General features: G+C 51.6%; 10 protein-coding genes across 10 annotated transcripts; 7 read left to right on the top strand and 3 right to left on the bottom strand.

Moving 5' to 3' along the window:
- Window positions 1-861: 861 nt before the first annotated feature.
- On the top strand, window positions 862-2,309 carry VFPPC_14165 (WD40 repeat-like-containing domain-containing protein; the record flags this gene model as incomplete). Its single annotated transcript, XM_018291935.1, has 3 exons — window positions 862-1,082; window positions 1,167-1,419; window positions 1,473-2,309. 3 exons carry the CDS (start codon window positions 862-864, stop codon window positions 2,307-2,309), a joined length of 1,311 nt encoding a protein of 436 aa, XP_018139889.1.
- Window positions 2,310-3,402: 1,093 nt separating this feature from the next.
- Window positions 3,403-5,118, bottom strand: VFPPC_07157 (retinal dehydrogenase 2; the record flags this gene model as incomplete). The annotated part of the gene is made up of 3 exons (XM_022428547.1): window positions 3,403-4,577; window positions 4,739-4,887; window positions 4,991-5,118. The coding sequence occupies 3 exons, from the start codon at window positions 5,116-5,118 to the stop codon at window positions 3,403-3,405; spliced, it is 1,452 nt and encodes a 483-aa protein (XP_022284167.1).
- Window positions 5,119-5,725: 607 nt separating this feature from the next.
- VFPPC_07156 (hypothetical protein) lies at window positions 5,726-5,998 on the bottom strand (the record flags this gene model as incomplete). The annotated part of the gene is made up of 1 exon (XM_018286065.2): window positions 5,726-5,998. One exon carries the CDS (start codon window positions 5,996-5,998, stop codon window positions 5,726-5,728), a length of 273 nt encoding a protein of 90 aa, XP_018139891.2.
- Window positions 5,999-7,457: 1,459 nt separating this feature from the next.
- VFPPC_16620 (hypothetical protein) lies at window positions 7,458-7,643 on the top strand (the record flags this gene model as incomplete). Its single annotated transcript, XM_018294373.2, has 1 exon — window positions 7,458-7,643. One exon carries the CDS (start codon window positions 7,458-7,460, stop codon window positions 7,641-7,643), a length of 186 nt encoding a protein of 61 aa, XP_018139892.2.
- A 605-nt stretch (window positions 7,644-8,248) lies between these two features.
- VFPPC_07155 (drug:H+ antiporter-2) lies at window positions 8,249-10,178 on the top strand (the record flags this gene model as incomplete). The annotated part of the gene is made up of 4 exons (XM_018286064.1): window positions 8,249-8,521; window positions 8,598-8,709; window positions 8,769-9,800; window positions 9,868-10,178. The coding sequence occupies 4 exons, from the start codon at window positions 8,249-8,251 to the stop codon at window positions 10,176-10,178; spliced, it is 1,728 nt and encodes a 575-aa protein (XP_018139893.1).
- Window positions 10,179-10,503: 325 nt separating this feature from the next.
- Window positions 10,504-10,740, top strand: VFPPC_16621 (hypothetical protein; the record flags this gene model as incomplete). Its single annotated transcript, XM_018294374.1, has 1 exon — window positions 10,504-10,740. One exon carries the CDS (start codon window positions 10,504-10,506, stop codon window positions 10,738-10,740), a length of 237 nt encoding a protein of 78 aa, XP_018139894.1.
- Window positions 10,741-11,626: 886 nt separating this feature from the next.
- Window positions 11,627-12,757, top strand: VFPPC_07154 (pantoate-beta-alanine ligase-like protein; the record flags this gene model as incomplete). Its single annotated transcript, XM_018286063.1, has 1 exon — window positions 11,627-12,757. The coding sequence occupies one exon, from the start codon at window positions 11,627-11,629 to the stop codon at window positions 12,755-12,757; it is 1,131 nt and encodes a 376-aa protein (XP_018139895.1).
- A 258-nt stretch (window positions 12,758-13,015) lies between these two features.
- Window positions 13,016-15,644, bottom strand: VFPPC_07153 (acyltransferase; the record flags this gene model as incomplete). The annotated part of the gene is made up of 3 exons (XM_018286062.1): window positions 13,016-13,480; window positions 13,546-15,400; window positions 15,469-15,644. The coding sequence occupies 3 exons, from the start codon at window positions 15,642-15,644 to the stop codon at window positions 13,016-13,018; spliced, it is 2,496 nt and encodes an 831-aa protein (XP_018139896.1).
- A 631-nt stretch (window positions 15,645-16,275) lies between these two features.
- Window positions 16,276-16,956, top strand: VFPPC_07152 (ribonuclease P/MRP, subunit p29; the record flags this gene model as incomplete). The annotated part of the gene is made up of 1 exon (XM_018286061.1): window positions 16,276-16,956. One exon carries the CDS (start codon window positions 16,276-16,278, stop codon window positions 16,954-16,956), a length of 681 nt encoding a protein of 226 aa, XP_018139897.1.
- Window positions 16,957-18,907: 1,951 nt separating this feature from the next.
- VFPPC_07151 (GYF domain-containing protein) lies at window positions 18,908-23,703 on the top strand (the record flags this gene model as incomplete). Its single annotated transcript, XM_018286060.1, has 4 exons — window positions 18,908-19,017; window positions 19,336-19,738; window positions 19,817-23,309; window positions 23,390-23,703. 4 exons carry the CDS (start codon window positions 18,908-18,910, stop codon window positions 23,701-23,703), a joined length of 4,320 nt encoding a protein of 1,439 aa, XP_018139898.1.
- Window positions 23,704-23,730: the final 27 nt, after the last annotated feature.

Below are 23,730 nucleotides of genomic sequence, written 5' to 3'. Positions count from 1 at the left end.
GACCTAAAGAGACTAGATCGGGCTAAAACAGCACGCATGAATGTGCAGTAACACTAAGGAGTCCAATCTTGTCATTCCTTTTGCATATCATGGATGCATAAGGGCAAATCTGATATTGTCCAGAAGTCTCACTGCGTCGTCATCATGGCCGGTGCATGTCTCAGATCTACCACTATTCAATGAAGTCAAAGAACATTACAGGTTCAGTATTCGGTTCTCCAAACCCCATACATCCTGGCATGCCCCTACACCGAGCCACGTTGACACTCTTGTCACACACGTGGGCGACCTCAATGGGTCTAGGCTTTTCGCTAACAGGGCATGACCATTCGCCACAGGTTTTCTATGAGGCTTTCGATGATAGTGACACCTTGGCGTAAGTTGTCTCATTAAAGCCCAACATTTCCAGCTTTGTGAATATTGTCAGATGTGCAATCGCTGATGCTCTGCGGTGTTGGCTCCGTAAGTTCGCAACGAGACCGTCGAAGGCACTGGCCATTTGTTTTCACGCCTAGAAAATGAGATTAATAATACACAGTGCCAAGAAAAAACTGTAAAAACTGTACCCCTACCTACGATGGGCCAATTTTTGTTTCCTAACGGATCGACGTCGAGAGTCAAGTCGAGACTCGAGAGTTGGGAAAGGTTGTGGATGAAACTCGCACGTGACGCCTTCTCCATGCAGTTGAGCCTCGACTTGAGCCTCGTCGCCTTCCTCTTCCAAACTTTGCAGAAGATCCAAACCCAGGTGCTAAGGATCAAGTACTATCAATTTTGATATGCGCTGAAGGCCCAGTATGATCACGACCTAGCAGTCACGACGTTGGTGTCGGTCTGACTGCGTGTGTGCTGGTTGAAAAAATGGCCAACCCTGCACCGGCCCCAAAATTCATCCTTCGCGGACACAAGGCCGCCATCCATGCGGCTGCTTTCATCAGGCAGAATGAGCGGCTTGTGACGGGAGACTCGGAAGGCTTTGTGGTTCTCTGGGATCTTACAATTATGAGAGCCAGAGCTGTTTGGCGTGCGCATGAGAATGCAATCTTGGGCATCCGAGGATGGGGGGATGACAAAGTCATAACGTATGTAACCACCAGGGACCCTGCAGCCCTAGTTTGGGCAAATACATTTGAGCGAGGGATTACGGCTAGCTAACATTGCAAAAGTCATGGTAGAGATCACAAGCTGGTTGTTTGGAAAATCACCCAAGAGGATGAATGTAGCCTGAGCACAGCCTTGCCTCTGGACGGCCCAGATGTGGACAGGCGTCGGCCCTGGGTCGTTCATCTGCTGGAAGTAAACACGATGAACTTTTGTTCATTCGCCGCATGTTCATCAGGGCACTCTCAGTACTCTCGTTTTCTCGGAGACTCCCCCGAAATTCTTATAGCTGTGCCAAATACCCTTGCATCTGAAGCCGTTTGTCCTGCCACCCTTTCGTTTCACCATGAGCTCAGGCGCTAACCTGACAGGTTGATATATATACCCTGCCCTCACAGAAGCGAATACACACCGTGAATCCGGGGGCAAAGAATGGCATGGCAATGAGCCTATCCTTGATGCACCACGAAAGTCGCCTGACTTTGATTGCTGCATTTGAAAATGGATACACTTCTGTTCACCAATTGACACTGGAGGGAGATTGGGTCTTGACATATAAAACACAGGCCCATTCGCAGCCAATTCTATCCCTCGATCCTCGACCAGACCTGAAGTGCTTCTTCACATCAGGAGCAGACGCTATCATTGCGAAACACCCCATTCCGACAGCCCCGCAAGAGATAGCCAAGCCATTCAACCCAAAAGAGCGTGTTATTGAGGAAATTGACGACATACCCAAGCCGGGCAATTCCCTTCTTTCCGATGCTTTGAAAGAGGACGGCCCCAAGAGGAGACAAGGTCAAGAAACCATCTTGGAAGAGTGGAAGCATCCACGAAAAGTAACCAATACCAAACATTCCGGACAACAGAGCCTCGAGGTCCGGTCCGACGGAACAATCTTTGCAACTGCTGGATGGGACTCCAAGATCCGATTGTACTCCTGCAAGACCCTCAAAGAACTCGCTGTACTGAAGTGGCATAAAGACGGTGCATATGCAGTCTCCTTCTCAGATGTTGGACCACCACCTCGACAAACCGACGAGACACATGCAGAAACTCAAGACGACTCTGAAGAACAACAAAGTGAAAACGCAGTTGACCTGAGTCGAATGTCTGTCCGAGACAGACGAGTTCATCGCGTCAAAGCAGCTCATTGGATTGCTGCAGGCGCCAAGGACGGCAAAGTGAGTCTGTGGGACATGTACTGAAATCTGGACACAGCGCACTACTGTCCGCTTGAGAAAAGGGAGCATGAGAGCAAGACCGTTTCACAGATTACATCAACTATATACTGTATAATACACAAAATGTCATAATTCATAATCCCCGCTGCCAGCAATTTCCCACCACATCCTCAGCACCCACGCAGCCACAAGGGCATCCCTCTTCTTTACCGTCATTTCCTTTGTGATGAACAACTTACACCCATACGAGGTATTCAGTTCGCGGGCCAGAATCTCCCCTTTCCCATCTGACCATTCGTACCTCACGGCACTCGTTTTTGTCGAGACAGCTGAAAAGAGCAGCCCCCGTGCCACCAGCTGATTATCTAGACGTTTCACGGCCCGATGTACTCGGAATCCATGTGCTGACGAGAACAATCGAGGCCGATATGTACTCATCCCAAATGTGCCAAGGCTGTGTCGCGAGACCGCCTCGGCGTTGTACAGGAATACCGGTCCAGTTAGAATACCCGGATGCTTCAGGTCATATATGTGACGCTTTTGTGTGACGGCGTGCGAGGGACGCCCGTCTGAGGCGGGAGATGACTTGATTGTGGTGTCGAGTCTCTTCACGGTCATGCTTCTCGTTGTGTCACGGAGGTGGATAGGCTCGTGGGATAGCTCGTAGAGCGGCTCGGTGGGAGCTTTGTCAGAGTAGATTACATGGCCGCTTATTTGGAGCGTTGTCGAGGGGAGAAGGTATTCCTCATCGTTGGTTACTTCGCTGTATGACGGCGGTTCAATGTCCATAGTTTGTTCGCCTCAATTGAGACGCGATGCTGGGGTGGAGCTACGGGGGCGGTTTGGAGCGACTCGGCGAGCTAATATACTACCGAGGTCAGTGTAGATAGGGTCGCTATCGCTATGGCGTACAATACGCTCATCTTCGCCAAGCTTGTCCAAATGGAAGCGTCTTGGCTTGTGGCTTTTGGCACTCGTGACGTGGGTCGGAGGCTTAGGAGGCGGCCTCAATCTGCACAGGATCCAATAAATTGTTTCAGTGGTACTTAGGCGGGAGCACTTATTGGAAACTCTATTTGTCATTTTTGGGCTACAGAAAGGGAGTCAAAGTGCCTGCTTAAAGACGGTTGCCCATGTTTATATGAACGGCCTTGACCTGGCTATACGCCTCGAGACCAGCTTCACCCAGCTCTCTCCCAATACCGCTCTGCTTGACACCGCCAAAGGGAATCTTGGGATCGCCGTCATTACTGCTATTTACCCAGACCATGCCAGCCTCAATTTCTGATGCCACGCGATGCGCCCGCTCGAGATCCTTGGTGAAGACGGCCGCTCCAAGACCATACGTAGAGTCGTTGGCGCGAGCAATGGCGTCCTCTTCCGAAGTAAACCGGCTGATGACCACGACTGGGCCAAAAATCTCCTCCCGATAGATGCGCATGCTGTCCTTGACTTCAGTAAAGATGGTGGGTTCGACAAAGAATCCCTTGGTGTTGACGTCGAGCGGTTTCCCGCCAGACATGAGTCTCGCGCCCTCAGCCTTGCCGGCTTCGACATACTCGAGGACTCGCTCGTACTGCACCTTGGAGACCTGCGGGCCTTGGTAGGTATCCTCGCTCCACTGGTCGCCGACCTTGCTGACCGTCTTGGTCTGCTGGACGAACTGGTCGACGAATTTGTCGTAGATGCTGTCCTCGACGAGGATGCGCGACGTGGCGGTACATATCTGGCCTTGGTTGGACATGATTCCCAGATGTGACCACTTGACAGCCTGTTCTAAGTCGCTGTCTGCGAATACGAGCAGCGGAGACTTTCCTCCCGTCTCGAGAGTAATGTTCTTGAGCGTAGCGGATGCCATTCTCATGATGTGCCTGGCTGTGGCGGTAGAGCCCGTGAAGGCAACTTTATCTACGAGAGGGTGCTCAACCAATGCGGCACCTCCGTCCTTTCCATATCCATTGACGACGTTGACAACGCCTGGTGGGAAGCCAACTTCCTTGATTAGTTGGGCGAGCACCAGGATGCTGAGGGGAGTTTGTTCGGCTGCCTTTATGACGACTGTGTTTCCGCAGGCGAGCGCTGGCCCGAGTTTCCAGGAGGCCATGGAGAGGGGATAGTTCCAGGGGATGATTTGGCCGACGACACCGATGGGCTGGCGGAGCGTGTAGGCAAACTTTTGGTGAGTCGTGGAGATGGTTTGGCCGGAGATCTTGTCCGCCCAGCCGGAGTAGTAGCGAAAGGTGCCTATGGTTTCTTCGAGGTCGACGCCGAGGGCTTCAGCGTAGGTTTTGCCTGCGCGTGGTGTTAGTAGATGGTCTTTATTACTTGAATATGTGTTTGTCACAGGGGGTGTGTGTGGTATGGTTGAAGCTTGAGTTTTGGGAACGGGGGTGTAAACTCGCCATTATCCCAGGCATCAATGGTGGCAAAGATTTCTTTTTGTTCTTCCAGACGATCAGCCAGACGGCTCATCAGTTTGCCCCTGTCAGATACGGGCATCTGTTTCCATGAGGGGTGCTTCAAGGCGGCATGGGCAGCCTTGACGGCAGCATCTACGTCTTCTGGCCCTGCGGCTTGCACAGTGGCAATATCCTTTTCAGTTCTGTGATATATGAGTGTAAGTCAGTTGTGATGCTTCTAGAACCGTAAGCTGAAATTGACTGAGAGAACAGTCAAGTCGCGGTATATGATGGGCCTGTACGTACGCGGGGTCGATAGATGTGATGGTCTGTCCGGACTTTGAGTATACAAACTCATTGTTGATGAAAAGACCGGTGGGCTGGGAGTATTTTACTCCGTTTGGAGCGGTCAGTTCGATGGACGGTGCACTCATTGTTTCTGAAGTGACAGGCGTGATGGCCCAAGAGTTTGAAAGGTTGTGGTGAGTGAGGTTGGAGATATCACGGACCGGACCGGAGGAGGGGGCGGGGCAACGTGAGTCTCGAGAGTCGAGATGGTCCAGTTTTGTACGACTAAGATTGGAGACTTGAGATGATTGATGTTCAATTGACAAGTACACAGTGAGGTGGAAGTGTATGGAGATTGATGACATGCGACGTAGCACTAGATAATTGAAGTTGTATTCAAGTTGAGTTCTATTCAATGGCAATGGCCAACACCAAACCTGGGGTAAACTGTGTCGTCGGCCGCGGGCCGCATGCTGTGATGTGGAACGGCGGCCGACGGAGCCGAAATCCGGACCTGATCAGTTGAGGGTTAGCATGGATGGGGGAGTATGGTCTGAGATAATTCGAAAAGGTCGAAAATATTCAGAAACACATTCAAAACTCAATGATACTAGACGTTATTCAATGTCTGGTAAAATCAAAGCCAGATGCCATGCGACAGTCGCAGGTATGTTGAAAGTCGTATTCGCAAGCCACCGGAAGTACTGGAAGCAAACTTGCTCACACACTCTTACAATCTCACTCCGTGGAGACTCACATCCACTCGTTGTCAGCAGTAGTGCGTGCGGAAGTTGCCGAGTGGGTGTGTTGCGCAAGGGAGTGCTTCATGGGTGATGACTGAATGTTCCAAGCTTCGATTTTGGCAGAATATGCGGTATCAAGAAAGTGTCCGACACCGATTAGGGCGTGTTGTTGGCTGTGGTGAAGATTTCGGTCTATTATATGACGAACAGATGATCGAATACTAGACATAGTTGACGAACACGAAGAGTCGAAGAGGCAAGTGTATGGTTGGTTGGCATTCATTGTTACGAACACGAGACAGGCGGCCTCTTGACTTGCAAAATTTAACCGGATGCGTAAAAGATGAAGGATTGCAGCTGTGACTGCAAATTTCACCAGATGCGTATTAGGTAAACAATCGTGTGTGGTTGCAGATGAACATTGAAGAAATGCAACTCCTTGTGGTCCTCATTTGGTAAGAGTTGAGTTCAATCAAATGTCAACCTTGAAGTCAAGTTGACTGGAGCGGATGACGCAAACTCCGCCAGTCCGCCAAACAAATCAAATTGACCAGCTCTGGCAGAATCCGATCCGCGCCCTGTAAAGATAAATTGCGGCGGTGCTTACCGAGCAAAGGCGCTAGAAGCAAGCCTGTCGTCCAATCAGCTCGAGTGCCTGGCTCACTCACTCACTCACTCACTCGTCACTCAGTCACCTCGACAGAAGGCGCCATCTTGATTCTCGACATTCGGTCTCGCACCAACAGAACTTCCATCCAGATTGTCGGTACAATTGATGCGAATATGTCCGAACTCGTGCTGGCGTGGCCCAATCCGACGTCCGCAGGATTGACGTTTCAGCCTGATTGAGCAACTGACAGTGCTGCTGGCTGGCCACGTCTCATCGTCAACGTGAAAAGGCTGATAAGCTGTTAAGTCCGCAAATACCGGGACGTGCATTTGAAGATTGGCACGGCCATCACCCATTTCCCACACAAGTACTGATCAACTGACACTTGCACGGAGACAAGTCCGGTAAAATCAACTGGCAAAATTTGATGTGTTTTTCTTTAAAAAAAAAAAAAAAAAAAAAAAAAAGTGCACAAACAATCGGGTCTTGTCAGCAACCCAGTGACTCATGAATCTTGGATCGTGAGAGTGTACTTGGTACGTTGGGACGACAACTCCGTCAAGCGTCTGGTCATTCCATGTTTGATCAATGCTGTGTGACTGCGACAACGTGACAACTCTGCAGGGTCTTGCAAATTAAGCTCGTGCAGTTTGCGAAATCTACCGGTGGATGTGCTTCCGACTACCGACGATAATAGCGTGATGCACCAAAGTCGGCGTTATGCCATGTTGCCGTGGTCAAGACTGTGCGTTATGTTTTTCTTGTGTTTCCGTCATGACTGCAGCCCCACTTTTGCCATCGTCGTGTACTCTTTTTGGCCCGGAAAGTCATTATGAGCCATATTGAGGCTCACCAACTCAACTCAGACTGGCAAATTCAATATGAGCCATACTTCCCAAAAACAGAAGAACGTTGCGCCAAAGGCCACCTAGCAACATATGGCCTAAGTGACAACAAACTGCTGATGTCAAGTAATGGAGCTCAAGCTCCGCCTTTGTCATCTATTTGCCCGTCTTGGCGGACTTGCTTGTTTTTCTCGTCCCTCTCTTCTCCGCCAAACCATGAATTAGTTACCAGATTTCCAATTTTCCCAAGGCCGTGTGGGTCAAATGTCGCCCAGGTCTAGTCGTTCATGACTTTCTGTTTGATCCCCCTGTCGCAAATCCACCGTAATGGACGATGGACTTGTCTGGTGCTTACAACATCAGCCCTGCGGACTTGGCGGGTTCTTGAGGGTGCGCTTCAAAAGTCTCCGGAAATAAACTACCACTCCGACATGGACATGGAGCCAGCAGGGGCTGTTTTGGGTATCGGTTGAGTTTGGTCGAGTTGAGTTTGGTTCCATGGTCCCCCTACACAGTAATAATCGTGCCCAACGTGTAATGGCGTTATCCACCACACCTGCAACACTCGTTATGGCTCACGCCGTCGCCGCCGATGATGCTGCCCGTTTTTGTTGCGTCGCCCATGACAGTGAGAGATGCACACTCCTTGGTTTCGGGGTCGTCCCGGGTCGCAAACTCCGCGTGGCTGTTGGATCTGTGCGGATCTGGGCTCTGATTATCAATGTGTCACTCGGGCTTGTTGACTGTTGACTATGCTGTTTTGGCAGTTATGATTATGGTGTGGTGAGGTACTTGTTGGTGTTGCTGGTTTTGTCGTGAGTGGGCATCCTTTGCTTGTGCCTATATGTATGCCTGTGCCACCCGGCCAATTGTTCAATATTCCATCATCATCACCATCAATAAACAGTACCTCAGGGACTCTTTTCTAGAAAGATATTTACATCTAATATCTTCCTTCACTAATCGAATCATCCGTTCCCATATACATCCACAACTTATATCTCACCTTAACACCATCTCGGCTGTGCACCCACATATCACTACACAATCAACTACAATAATACAAAGAGCCACCGAAATGGCTCCCACAACGGGTCTAGAAGTCCCAAAGGACTCGGACCGTACCGTTTCTTCCGCATCTACCATCGCCGGTGACCAACTGTCCGAAAAGGCGGCCTACTTGAGTGGAGGAGATGACGAAAAACAACAAGACAAGCAGGAGAAGCAAGACGACGTCTCTTCCAATGCAGCCACCGATGTGCCCGATGATACCGAATATCCGTCTGGTATCAAGATGTTCTTCATCGTTGTTGCTCTCGTCATGAGCATCTTCTTGCTGTCACTTGATATGGTAAGCCTTGACGACTAACCCCCCCCCCCCCCCTTCCACACCCCCATTGATAGCATCGCTAACACCTTCACTCTAGACCATTGTGGCCACTGCCATTCCCAAAATCACCGACGAGTTCAAGGGTCTCGATAAAGTTGGTTGGTATGGTGCCGCCTTCTTCATGACTGTCGGAGCTATGCAGTCGACTTGTGAGTGTTCCCTTCATTCTCCTACCTAATCCGTATGGATTCTAATTCGCAACGCACAGGGGGTAAGGTTTACAAATACTTTCCACTCAAGACATCCTTCCTCATCGCCATCTTCATCTTTGAGCTCGGATCCGTCATTTGCGGAGCTGCTCCCAACGCCGAAGCCCTGATTACCGGACGTGCCATCGCCGGTGTTGGTGCTGCTGGTCTCGGTGCCGGCGCTTACACTATTATTGCCTTTTCTGCTCCTCCCAAGAAGCGACCTGCTTTCACTGGTATCCTCGGTGCTTCCTACGGATTTGCTAGTGTGATTGGACCCCTCCTGGGTGGTGCTTTTACCGATAATGTCAGCTGGCGATGGTGTTTCTACATCAATCTCCCTATTGGAGGTCTTTCCGCTCTCGTCATCTTGATCTTCTTCCAGACTCCCAAGAATGCCGTGCCTGTCAAGGCGCCCCTTCTGGAAAAGTTCCTCCAGATGGATCCTCTCGGTATTGTTCTGATGATGGGCGCCACTGTTACCTACATCCTTGCCGTTCAGTACGGTGGTGTCGCTCACGCCTGGAACTCTTCCGTCGTTATTGGTCTTCTTGTTGGTTTCGTCGCCATCACCGCCGCCTGGGCTGCTCTTCAGTACTTCCAGGGTGAGCGATCCATGGTTCCTCCCAGACTGGCTAGGGAGCGCACCAACTGGGTCATGAGCGCCTTTGCCTTCATCTTCGCTGGTGGTTTCTTCGCCGCCATCTACTACATTCCTATTTACTTCCAGTCTGTCCATGGAACGAACCCGACTATGAGCGGTGTTCGCAACCTTCCCTTCATCATTGCTGTTACCATTTCCACCATTTTGAGTGGCACTTATGTTTCCATCACCGGTCGATACCAGCCCATGCTCCTTGGTGGAGGTGTTGTTGCCACCATCGGCGCTGGTCTTTTGTACATGCTCGATGTCGACTCTTCCACTGGTGAGTGGATTGGATACCAGATTGTTGCTGGACTTGGCTGGGGAACTGCGTTCCAGATTCCCATGATTGCTGTCCAGGGCTCAGTTCCCCCTGAGGACCTTGCTTCCGCCACTGGCATGCTGCTCTGTACGTTATGTCTCCAACTTACCTTTTCGGCAGTCTTTCAATTTTTGCTAACCATGATTCTTCTCAGTCTTCCAAAGCATCGGTGGTGCTTATCTCGTCTCTGGTAGTCAGGCTGCTTTCATCAATCAGATGGTCGGCCATGTGCTCAAGAACGCACCTCAAGTCGACCTGGGCACTCTTGTCCTGACCGGCGCCACCGAGATTCGACACGCATTCCCTGCTGATCAGCAGCCCCTCGTCATTGAAGGCTACATGTCTGGCCTCAAGGTCGTGTTCGCCATGTGTATTGCTGCCACTGGAGTTGCCACTCTCATCGGATGCTTCACTCGCTGGTCGAAGCTCAAGCAGGAGAACATGACTGGCGGAGGCATGGCTTAAGCCTGTGCTGGGGCAAGGTTGTTTTTTTTATTAACTCACGCTTCAGCCGGACAAGGAGTGCGACTCCAACGGTTAAAGACGGTATAATAGACTCATCTGCGGGAGCGATGGCAGTTTTTGTGATTTGTGAAACTACCACATAGTAATAATTGCATCGGGTAGCGGGTATAACTGGCTTTGTGCAAGCATTCGGCGTTTCGGGAGTTGAAGAGAAGGGGAATATGTTAGACTTTATAATGGATAGATGTATTTAATACTCGAAATCGGGAAACACAATCTCCTATGAAATAATGTACAGCCTGTGTGAAAATGACTTGTCACGCACATGGACCCGGGAAACTCTCAAACCTTGATGGCTATGGCTCGCCATGTCAAATGTGTCTCTGCTCGTGCCGATGCCAAACGAAACGAAACGAAAAATATGAAAATACTAATCTCGATCTCACCGGAGGCGATTTCGCTTGAGGCGGTCAACAGCAGTCACGAGACCATGTACTCTCGCATGTCTCCATCACGACACTTCCGGAGTTTAGACCTCTCCACAGATGTGAGACCTTGGTAGCCCGGCTTTCGGCGCCGAAGTATCAACACCAGACCTCGTGGAATGACCTCGTGGAATGAATCGGCCCAAGCGCTTTTTCTCTACCGTACTTACCGCCCAGACCACAAATACGTTGCTATTGTCATTGGGCTTTATACGATACAGCACAGTTTTTGGCCCCCATCAAAACTTTGTCGAGTCGTCAATCGAGTGGTGTGTTCCAGCCCACCCTCCTGTTGGAGAGGCTGGTTACATGGTATCCAGCTGAATATCTCTTTGTTGAAAAATGCAATCCACAAGGTACAAAGACAAAGTTTTCTTCCGGATTGTACTTAAGTAACACGTATGGTAAGATTATTTGTCGGCAGCAAACACGGCAAGATCAGATGCCTAATTCAGAATTCCAGATCATCACCGCTCAAACACACACCCTTGCCTTATCCACTCGATGCAAAGCACAGCACAGCAGCCACAGCTCAACAATCATATTCGCTGCGAAAACTTTTCGCAATTGATTCATCATGTTCTTTAATTACAGTACTGTACTTACTGAGATTTTGAATGTATTTAAAATAACCTCGCTCTTGCAGTATCCTCATAAATTTCATCAATTTTTTTTTTTTCATCGCTCATCATCACCAAACTGTCTCGCTCATCTCCGTATACTGCTTCATCCAACATTTGCTGACTCATCCCCTTCATCTCACCTCACTTCACTTCCCGTCGCAATCCCCGTCAAAATCTCCGGCGTCCTCAAATCTCCGCAGCAGAAACCATCACGAACAGCCTCCTTTTCAGGGCCATTGAGGCCCCAAAAATGGCGATTAAATTCAATTCTCCCTTCTGACTCCCCTCCATTCCCCTTTTGTCACGAAAATTCTCATTTTTACCTGCTTCCGCATCCACAATGCAGCGTTTAGTCGCATCAAGCACGGGGGCACGTGCCGCACTTTGCCCTCGGTATACAACGTCACCCTTTTTCTTCACACGGTCGTTGCGGACCGCCGCTGAAACTGTGCCGCAATCACCAATTCGCGTGTTCCGCGCGGTCGACGATGTCCGGAAATGGAGGAAGCCGCAAATGATCAACTATCGCAGCGTGGGCCTCGTGCCGACAATGGGCGCCTTACATGAAGGTCATCTGGCTTTGATCCGGGCCGCTGCCAGGGAGAACCATCATGTTGTAGTGAGCATCTATGTCAATCCTGCGCAATTTGGTGTCAAGGAGGACCTGTCGTCTTATCCTGTCACTTGGGAGACGGATATCGCTGCGCTGGCAAAGCTCGATCGCGAATTGGCGGATGACGGAGGCAATCTGGGGAGGATATCGGCGGTATTTGCGCCTACTACGCCGGAGATATATCCCTCTGGGTTTCCTGGACAGGCCATTGACAGCAAGGGGAGTTTTGTTACAATAACACCCGTGGCCGAGGTTCTTGAGGGCGCCAGCCGACCAACCTTTTTCCGTGGCGTCGCAACTGTTTGCATGAAGCTTTTCAACATCGTTCAGCCCGAAAAGGTGTATTTCGGCCAGAAAGACGTCCAGCAGACGGTCGTTATTCGGCGCATGGTGAAGGATCTCATGGTCCCTACGGAGGTGGTCATTTGTCCGACCGAACGCGAGGCGGACGGTCTGGCCATGGCCTCAAGGAATGTCTACCTTGGAACTAGGCGTCGTGAGGTGGCCATTGTTCTCAACACTGCTCTGAGAGCTGCTGAGAATGCGTACCGCGCTGGACGAACAGACCGGGCATCGGTCCTTGGAGCCGCCCAGGATGTTTGCGACATGATGCTCAGGGCGCAAAGGGACATGAAGCCAAGTGAAAGAGTTCTGTTTGAGATTGATTACATTTCTCTTGCCGATCCTGATTCACTGCAGGAGGTAGATACTATTGATGTAGCAAAGGGGGCTGTGTTGAGCGGTGCTGTGCGAATGCTGCCAGTAGAGGAGCCGCAAAACGGTGAGGACCTGGGTCATTCTGGCGGTCCTGCTGTCCGGCTGATTGACAATATTATTCTACCGCCCAAGTCAACTTGAGACAACATCATATCTATGGCACTAGCAAATTTACCGTTCTGTTCAAGGGCTAGTAATCAATACGAGTTCGACACATGGCAGAGGACAAAGACCATGTTACAACCATGTAAATATATTTACCGTTAGGATGCTGACGTATTCAGGTGGAACGCTTCAGGACTTATATCATGGCGTCTGAAAAAGCGTTAATATTCGTGGGTATATAGATGTTTTCTGATTGTACAAATATGCAACATTCACAATTATTCCCTTTTTGTTTTACAAATGTGCCCTCTGGTTCAGCTTCTTCTTTCTCCGTCGCACGTCCTTCTTGTGCGTCTCTTGGTCCTCGGCGCTGAGTCGACTCGGCACCTTGTTCTTGCCCTCCTTCTCTCCTTCAACAGCCTCGGCAAACAGCTTTGCTCCGAGCTCGTCCGTCAATCGTAGGACACGAACACTAACCGTGGCCCCATCACGTCGGTTCTTGCCTTCGCGACGTGAACTAGCAATCTTTTCGGTGAAATCCCACAGCTTGCCGGCCGCAATGAGGGCACCAGTTTCAGGGTCTCGAGAAGGCTGCCATTCCGGGTCGAGTTGGATTCTTGGCGGAATCTTAGGGTCCTTAGATTTCACGACGTGTACAATCTGGTCTTGCTCAAAGCGGGTGTACGAATTTTTGAGCGTCTCCTTGTTGACGGCTTCAAAGTAGGATAAATCTCCTTGGTGGTAAAGGGTTTTGCCCAACTAACGCCCAGTCAGTATAATGGAAGTTTCAATCTCATCAAGGGTCCAGGAAATAAATTACTTACAAGTTGTGCGTTGTTCTGTGCTTTGTTTTGCTCTACCCAGATATCTCCGTTGCTCCCTGGCGGGGGAGATAAGCCCATAAGAGAGACGGCCGCCAACCAGCTGGCTTCTATAAAAGGCCAAATCAAGAAGCAATAGAAGTCATAGTTCTCGCGGCCCGCCTTGCGCTCCTCCGCCGAAAGTCCGATTGTGGTAACATGGCCATTCTCGTCGCGGTCGAGGCGAACTATATGATCTGCCTCGAGGCCGCGCAGAGTGTTATCCAGATTGGTCACAAGACCAGCTGACCCGAAGATAAACTCTCCGCGGAAAAGGGAAGACAGGAAGAACACTTGGTCCTTCAATTCTCCGTATGATATATCCTGCATAGACGGCCCACCTCCGCGCTTCACATGCATATACAACGCCGCACTAACAAGCGCCTCATAAATGAACAAATGAATGGTCATGTTCCGGTAGAACGATAATTGGAATCGGTCGACCGCGTAGAAAGTTGGTTCCGCCAAGCCATCTAAAACGCCAACGAGGTCCTTGCCCAGTACGTCCAGTCCACGATTGATGATTTCAGAGGTGGGTGCATTACCGAAGTGAGCAACGCGGCCTCCCTTGGCACGGATTCGGGCAGTCAGCCATTCGACGCGGCGAATCAGTTCTTGCAAGCCGACTCCACGACCGCGCAGAGTGAGGAGAACAGTACCGATCAGAGCTGTCGGCATAACCACGGACACGGCGTTAATGTCACCGAGCACTTTGTAACCCATGGTCCTCAAAATCTTTTCTCTTGCTGCACGCACATCGGGGTTGCGGTGGTCGGTATCTAGTCCAGGCGGGATAGTGGGAAGACGCGTAAGTTGCTCATCGACAAATTGCCGTAGACTCCATGGCTCGTGGAACCTGACATCAACTCTGCCAAGCTTCAGTGACAAAACGGACGAGCCACCAGAGAGGAAATCCGCCAAATTCTCCTTCTTCTTCGGCACTCCCAGTAATTCGGTAACGTAACCTTCGGTTTCGATGACTTTGTCATACTGGGTGCTGACCGGACACACAATGGCGTCGTTCACCCGGCCGGAGAGAATACTGTCAAGAATGAAGCTGAGAATGCCAAACTTTGGCGGCAGCAGCTTTCCGGTACGAGAACGGCCGCCTTCAATGAAGCATTCAAAGTTGTATCCCTCTTGTAGCAGAGTGTCGATGTAGCTCTGCACTAGTGTCGTGTACAAAGCATCATCGCCAAACGAACGTCGAATCCACATGGCACCAGCATGTTGTAGGAAGCTGCCAACAAGTGGAAAATTGAGATTATCTCCTGCAACAACAATAGGCAACGTAAGACCGAGGCGATAGCAAATAAGCTGCAACGACACGTAGTCGACGTGGGATCGGTGGCTGGGTAAGAAGATGATGCTCTGCTTCTTCTTGGCGGCAATGTCAGCGACCTTTCGAAGGCGCAGCACTTCTTCGCTAGACACATGTATCCCTTGGTGATATGCTCTGGTCAGAAGCTGGGTGACCATATAGTATGCTCCACGAATGAACGTCTTGCTCTCCATTTTGCAAATCATGTCATCCGTCATCTTATCGGCGACTTCCTGCAGTGCACCCTCGAGAACATTTCGCCTCTGAGCACACTTGACCCCGAAATCTTTGTCTTGTTTGTTTAAGAGCCCCTCTTTGATCTCAACGGCAACTCTGTCCTCGGCGAGCTTGGTTATGCGTTGCTGAAGCAATGGGGCTGACAAGACCATGGACTTCATATTTTCGGAAAAGCCAGAGTAAAAGACTGGCTGACCTATGACATTATCATATGCTCGCCAACCTTGACCGGAAACGTATAGCGACACTTCTCGGAGAAATCTATAAGATAGAAAAGTTAGCTTTCGGGACAATTCGCAGGCGTGGACTGAGGATGTACAATGCCGTACTGTAAAGGTTCGGCTCGGAACGAAGCGAATTGGTTCATCAATGCCTCTTCCTTGCCCTCGTGGCCACCTTCCGGTTCGACGTAGCCACTGGGTTGCAAAGTGATTTCATCTCCGAGAATTTGCAGGTCGGGCGCCGAGTTGCTGCCAGCCTCAGGAGACTCATCGTAGGGTGGCATGTTGTCAGTAGCAGTTGAGGATGCAAGGCTGGGAGTCAATCAATGTTGTCGTATGTGACGGTAGCCAAAGTGAGGAGCTCAAGTAGGCACTATCGCACAATAGCTATACCGTCAAAATCAAGCTCAACCAGCGCGGCATCCTCAATGGAAAAGCTGATATATGGCGACAGCATTGAATGGAGTTGAGGAGCTAAGGATCTCAAGAGCGGGCGGCCGGGGTAATATTGTGGGGGGGGGAGAACGACTGACCAAGTTTCCAGTTGCCATTTGATTTGATCACCACCAGACCACAGCCGAGGGAGAGAGGGACATGTGAAGCCATTGGTGGTGCTGGCACTGGGAGCTTGGGCCACGCCCTGAGCTCCGAACACAGGCGGCTCATGGTTGGCAGTAGTGGCCGAGCCGCCTGTGGCCGACCGCTGTGGGGCACATGCAACTGGTCTTCAATCTTCCGAGCTGCCACAGCCAACCGATGTCAAGTGGATTTAGATTGATAGCTGCTTTTCTTTTCCTTCAAATCAACCTCAACCTCCTCCGCATGGCGTCACCCTATCTCCAATCTCACAGATTCGAAATTCCGAGGCCACCCGAAAGGTGCATGATCCTGTAAGAATTACCACGGGTCAACACTATGGCGACACCAACTCCCCAGCAGGCCACCCAAAACCTGCTGGCCAGAGCACATTCCCCAGACAGCGTCAACCGCATCTATAACGAGAAGATCCAACACCGCACACTACACCTTCGGCCATCGTCACCCCCGCCAGCCGCTGCCAATGCTAGAGCGGCACGAAGAAAAGCTCGTGATCAAAAGAAATCAAGGGCCAAGATTCGTCCAAAGCCTCTTTCGTCCCGAGACCGGCGGAGGCTAGGGCTCTACGACATTCCCAAAGACGGTCAGAAGTATAGCATCTACAAGCCCCTCTGCGAATTGTGGCAGGGATATGCGAGAGAAATTTTGGGAAACGACATCTTCCGTGGTGGCCCTGAAGCAGCCGCCAAACTAGCCAGTGCCGAACTACATGGTGCATTTACAGAGGTTGTCAGAAGCCGATGTACAGGACGAGTCGGCATCAAAGGCATTATTGTCCGCGATCGCAAATTCGTCATGGAAATAATTACTGAGAAGAAGGGACTGAAAATTGTTCCCAAAGAGGGAACAACTTTTCGCGTGGAAGTCAAACCAGAAACAACCCAACTGGCAGCCGACTCGAAACCCTTTGTTTTTGAGATTCTTGGAGATCAACTTATGCTTCGCTCTGCCGATCGAGCCAATCGGAAATTCAAACAACACTTCCTTCCCAATCTTTGAAATCGGCGCCTGTGCTACGCTTTAAATATATTGGAGCCGAAAGTCAGGAACAACATAAGAATCCTTCTTGACGGAGCGCTCCCAGCTTATGCAGTCGATGCTTCCCACAGCACCCTTACTTCAGGCCTTGGTTGTATCAGGCTTTGTTGTAAACACTCTTCATGCGCATTTACTGTTGCTTTTATTGAAGAAATAGCGGCAGGCGCAGACAGGATCAGCCATTCTTTGTCCTAGCATGTCTCCGGTCTCTGGGCACACTTGTGACTCTACCGTCACAACCCTGGTCACCATAAAGGCATCAACACGAACTCATTGAATTGAAGGCTGAAAGGTACGGCCTGTAGTCTTGGTGAAGACTACCCTTTGGGGTGACCTCTACAAATGCACCAGTATGAAAGGTGCAGCGACCTGTTAGTCTACCTTGCTAGATGACCGCTCGTACTACGGAGTGAGAACAGGTCGTCACAAGAAACCGTACTACGCGTGTACACGCAGAAGAAAAAGCTAGAGTGGGGGATGCCACTGCAGCAATGGCAAGCTTCTAGTCAGGCAACGCGTATTTCGGCTTGGTTTGTTTGTCCAACTTGGTCCCATTCACGGTTATCCCCTTAGAACTCTAAATCCCAGAATAGACGCGGAGTTCTGTAGACCAATCAGAAGCCTATCCAACTAGAAGGCAACTAGACTACAAAGAAGAAACCAAGCGCGTTGTTGGGACTCGAACCTAACCTCAAATTATAACGAGAAGCCGCAAAGACCAGATACGTAATGTATATCTAGAAATGACACCAAACATGGCGTCCACGTGCTGTTAGGCTGTGGCGCCGTCTATAACTAAAACAATAGACTGCAAACTTACATCGTTGGATTCAATGTCGTCATATGTGGCCACGCGTGATATTTTGATACCTGGATATTTCGGAGATTCTGTAAATCTTACAGGGCGGAAATTAATAGAAGGCTGTGGACCCTAAGGAGTGTATGGAATCGCTGACAAGTGACGATGTTGGAGAGACCAGAACTTGATATCAATACATGCACATGGTGCTCTTGGGAGACATCCGTTGGTCATTGCTCACATGCACATGCAAGAAAGCACTGACGACACGTAATAACCAGACGCGGTGTACGGGTGGCTAGATCATAATAGCAAACCTCGAGCAAGTACGGAGTACCCACCTAGATAGATGGTGGTTTAGCTATTCTGCTATGGAGCACTTGAGCACGCGAATCTGAGTCTGGCGTCAACTTGATGCAGTCTGCATTCAGACAATCAGAATGACTCCACGTTAGGATTGAGCCCTCACAAAGCGGTGACGGTTAAAGTTCGGGCGGTGCTTGTTCCGGTCTAGCTCATCGCGCCTCGAAGCTGCCCAGCCACTCACAGTAATTAGTCGGCCAGAGTGCCGCCGTCAGTGTGTCTGGCGGTGCCCACCGACCGACCCGACAGTCTGTCTTCTCGGGCCCAGTTCAGTCCAGTGTCTGGTCCAGTCACGTCCCAGTCCAGCCCCAGTGGCAGCCCAGCCAGCTTGCCCTGCGTCAACCAGGCGCAACGGACCCGACCAGACGAGACTGGACCAGACTGGGTGGGCAAGTGTGGCTGCGCTTCGACCATGACTTCGTCCTACAATTTTGCCTTTTCGCCAAACCTCAGGTTTTTCCCACCTACTAGCCTCACAGCTCGATCTAGCTTTCCACCAACTTCCACCTCACGCTTTGTATACCATACACGACTTTATCAGCTCTCTGCGCGTACTCTTGCATTGCTTAATTGCTCCGAAAGGCATCTTTTGCATATACCTCAACTTGTACTATCAGTATTACACACATTCTCGCCTACCCACGCTTTTAGCCCTTTTTCGCCCTTCCGTCCACCCACAAACCCGGACGAAAGCAGCCATTCGTGAATCGCAATATTTCGACACAACACAACCCGTGGGAGAAGACCAATATGACGTCCAATCTCCCTTCCAGCTTTGCCTCGGCTGCAGCTGGTCAGAATGCGAATCGGGATGCGAGGGGTGCCAGAGGAGATGGGAGGGGACCTGCTGGAGGCGACTGGTGAGTTTTGATATTCCCTTGTCATCGCGCCTTTGACCACCACCTCGTGCACTTTTCCCGGCTTGCAGTCTTAATACCGTGTCCCTTCATCCCGGGTCCTTTTGAGGACAGTCGTCAGGCGGCAATGGCCCAGTTTCGGATAATTTTTTTACACATTTTGAAGCACTACGCGCGACCAGTCGTCCATGGGCACGTGTGGTCATCATGACAACCAACCATCTGATGATGCCCAGCTTCCATCTCACCACCATTCGCAGTCAACTTCAAGCTTCAAGCGCAGTCAAATTTTGGCCAACTTTCACTAACCCTTCTGGCTAGGTCACGTAGAGACGGTCGATCCGCGAATGGCACCCTCACTCTCCGACGATCGTCAACTACCCCCATCGGCCAAGCTTCACAATCAACTCCTTCTGCCGACCACGCTGTTCAGCAACCACTCCCAGTTGACACAGCCCCCGTGCTTCCCTCAAATTTCAAGACTAGCTCCGCGCAATACACCAGGGATGACCTACTGGCCATGTTTCAACCAGGAACAGCCGTTGATGACGCATCCCGGCTTTTCATATCAGGCTGGGACCCTACACACGTTAATGGTGGTAACGTGAGGGGTTGGGGAAAGACCAACGATAACCATGTTCCACAAGAGCCTGGAGCATGCTGGGATCAAAATGGAGATACGGCCCCCATGGGCTTGCGAGACCTTTCCATCGAGGAAAAGGAGGTATGTTTCCAGACTCGAGCCATATAATCCTGTCAGCGACGTTTCCCAAGCCGACTGACGCTGTGCTCCTTGTTGTAGGCTTTTTCTACTGAGATAAACTCACCCTTGAAACCACCAACACAAAACAAAGAAGGACACCAGGGAAATGTCAACGGCCGAAAGGCTTCAGTTTCCCAAGGTTCTGGCAACGCGTTTGGAGTCATCTCACCCTCTTCCGCTACTCGACCGGGCACGCGACGACGAGAAACCATCGAATCGAACCCATTTAGTGGTGCACTCGCCTCCCCCACGGCAGCCGGACGGTATTCCCGAGAGGATTCCTCACCTTGGACGCAACGACGAAGCAACGATTTGCGAGAGTCTGAGCCTGATGACGGTGACGCAGAGGTAACTGCACGAGAAACCTCGAGCAAGCTTCCGTTTGGGAATCTGATTCGCTCGAATACTGCCGGCAGTGCGGGAATGACATCCATGTGGCCTTCGTCGAATCCTGCAACCCCGGGAGGTGGCGGTTTCGGCAACTTTGCAATGCCCTCATCTGCAGTCGGAGACAAAAGAGTTGGTGGCGCTGCGCCTGGCGGAAGTGGTAGTCGTCTGGCTCACTTGATTCCGAAGGATTCTACAGATAGTAGTGCTACTAAGCCCGGCGACTCCCAAAACCCTCCTACGCAGCAGTCCTGGCGCTCTCGCCCTCGGACTGACACTGACCCATTTGGTGACGACGAATTATCTGGAAGCGCTGTGCTTGGTGGAGCGCAAGATACGGGCAGCGCTGGACACACCCATGCCAGCCGCGTCGGTGTTCTGGGCACTCCTGTGAAAGGCTCGACAAGTGACTTTGGAATGTCTGGCCTCAACCTTGGGGCGCCGTCTGGGCATGAAGGACAAGCAAGTCCGTCGGAGACTAACCCGTATCGCAGCCCGCCTGGGGAGCGGCACGAACACGATGAAACAGAGGCAGGCAGTGGTGAGCAGCCTCTTGGACCAGGACATCATGAAGCGCCAGCCAATTTCGGTTCTATATCTCGTGGTTTTGGTGCGCCTAATTTTGAGGGCAGCGACCGGAGTCAGACATCAAGTGTGGGCGCCAAGGGTTATCCACTAGGAAATTTGTCTGGCTGGCCAGCTCCAGCCGGGCCGTCCTCTGGCACCCCAGACAGAGACCGTCCAAACTTTGGCAATGCCTTTGGTAGCGCTCTCTTCAGTCCGGTCGGGGACCTTCAGTCTCCTGGTCTATCCAACTTGGGCAACGTATTCGGTGCACCCGGTGCTGGCATTGGTGCTGGCAGCATCGGCCGTGGCAGCAAACTGGGTTCTCTCTTCCCAGCGGCGATGCAGGCTCAGATGCAAGGCCATGACCAGGAACACGGTATGAGCGACACAATACAGGGCCATCCGTTAGGAGCAATTGGCCGAGGCAATTTGCAAGGGCCGGCACGCGATACTGGAAGTCCCATGCGACCTAATCGCGGTGTCTTTGAGGAACTGTTCCCGTCAAGTGATACCGGCCGATCCCAAACCGGCTTCAGCGCGTCTGACAATGCTCAACAAGTGGGCGCTGGAGCACCACAGTCGTTCACACCAGTCACCGGAGGTCTTCCCTTCGGCGGTGGCCAGGCCACCACGGATCCTGCTGGAAGCCAGGTAAGGCAAATGGTCATGCCGGACAGGATGCGATGGGTGTATCTTGATCCTCAGGGGCATATGCAAGGGCCTTTCACGGGGTTGGAAATGAACGATTGGTACAAGGCAAATTTCTTCACTCCAGACCTTCGGGTGAAGAAGATTGAAGACTCTGACTTCGAGCCCCTGGGACAACTCATACGCCGGATTGGCAACTCGCGAGAACCCTTCCTAGTGCCTCAAATCGGTATTCCACACGGGCCTGCACCCCAAGGCGGACCATTCAATCCTACAACAGGTGGCGCTGGTGGTGTTATTCCACCGCTAAGCGGAGTCTTCCCTAGCTTTGGAAGAACCCTGACTGCAGAGGAGCAGAACAACCTCGAGCGTAGGAAACAGGAGGAGCAGTATATGATGGCTCAGCAACGGGAGTTTTTAATGCGCCAACAGTCGATGCCAAAGTTTCCAATGCCAGGCCCGGGTCTCCAACATCATTCCAGCGCCCACAGTCTGCAGAGCCAGCCAAGCTTCGGTAGCATGACGTCGCCTATCGGCGGCCCTCCTCAACAACCCATCGGCGCCGCCGCCCCGCAGCATGGTTCCTTCCCGGATACTCAAACCGGGGGTCAGACTGCCAGCAGAGGTGGTGCGGGAAACGGAGACCCGTTTAGAGCAGACGAATTGGTTGGCCTGTCTGCTGCTGAGCGTGATATCCTTGCCACTATGCGTGACGAAGCAACGGAAGAGCAACAGCAAGCCGCAGACCTGGGTTTTCGGGCAGGTCTTCCGGACACCGAGCATCTCCCAGAGGACCAAGAAGGTTTTCGTGGCAGGTTGAAAGAATTTGAGGAGCTTCGTGCTCAGCATGACGCGGACCAGCTGGCCGACATGATAAGTGCGAAAGAAGCTGAATCTGTGGTCGACGCTCTCCAGGACAGTTCCTCCACCCAGCGTCCTGCCAGAGGAGGGAAAGGCAAAAAGAAAATGTCCGAGGACGGAACCCTGTCTCTCACGCAGCAAGTCCAGAAAGCCCAGGCTGCTGCTGCTGCCGGGATGCAGCCTATTGAGACCGATATGCCAATGCCCTTCCCTCCTCCTTCATCTACCACTCCTCTACCCGCACCAACCGCTCAAAGGGCACGATCCAACCTACCTGAGCAATATAGCCGATCCCAAAGCGGCACACCCGATGCTTCTCAGCCGCCGCCCTTGGCCCCGTGGGCGAAGGATCCCGGCCAGGAGGGGGCAAAAGGGCCAAGTCTGAAAGAGATTCAAGAGGCGGAGGCTCGCAAGGCTGCCAAGGCTGAAGAGGCTGCGGCCGCACTCCGCAAGGCTGCCATGGAACAGGAGGCTGCCGTGATGCGAGAAAAGGAGAAGCAGGCTGCTGTCGCCGCTGCTGCCGGACTTCCGGCCTCTAGCACCTGGGGCCATGGCTCACCTGTTTCCGCCTCCAGCCCGTGGACCAAGCCTGGAACGACCAAGGGACCGTCTTCCGGGCCGACAACATCTAGCTCTGCCAGCAGTAAGAAAACATTGGCAGAAATTCAACGTGAGGAGGAAGTTCGCAAACAAAAGGCAAAGGATGTAGCTGTTCAATCTGGTGCTCCAGCCAATATTTCCAAGAGCTATGCCAATCTCGCAGGCAAACCTACTCTTATGCCCTCCACAGCAACGCCCCCGGCCGCCAGTCCATCTGCAGCTGGCTGGGCAACTGTTGGCGCCGGGGGCAAGGTTAAAGCACCAACCGGGCCAGCTGTTGCACAAATGCCACGATCCTTGAGTTCCAGCAATGTCAAAGCTCAGGCTGTATCCCCTGCCAAAAGCATCAGTAAGCCAACGTCGGCCGTGGGTAGCTCCATCGGTAAAACTGAAACAGCAAACCTGGCGATGGAAGAATTCAACAAGTGGACGTTGCGAGAGCTTTCCCGAGGTGGCCTCACAACTGATGGTAAGTCTTTTTCCCTTCTTGCAATATAATGCAATCCTTGATCGCCATCAACATCAATCGTAATTAACTCCATACTGCAGTAACCGCGTTCCAATCCGGTTTAAATATGCTTCCGCTCGACGCTAGCCTCATTGCGGAGGCGGTATATGGATCCTCTACTACAATGGACGGCAACCGCTTTGGCACGGAGTATGTCCGACGTAAAAAGCTAGCTGAGAAAGGCGTCGTTGAGAAACAGTCTCCTGGGGAGGCTGCTAAGTCACCTTCAGCTGGGGGTGGCTGGAGCGAAGTCGCAAAGCGAAGTGGGAGCACCCAGCCAAAGGACAATGATGCTGGAAACATTCAAGCTGCCGGCTTCAAGGTGGTTCCAGGCCGAAAGAAGGGCAAGAAATAGAGCCAATTTCCCTTTCAACACTTGAAA

Source organism: Pochonia chlamydosporia, chromosome 7 (genome assembly GCF_001653235.2).
Source record: "Pochonia chlamydosporia 170 chromosome 7, whole genome shotgun sequence".
Classification (NCBI taxonomy): domain Eukaryota; kingdom Fungi; phylum Ascomycota; class Sordariomycetes; order Hypocreales; family Clavicipitaceae; genus Pochonia; species Pochonia chlamydosporia.
Note: the sequence above shows the minus strand (reverse complement) of the source record. Positions and strands in the feature narration are given on the sequence as shown.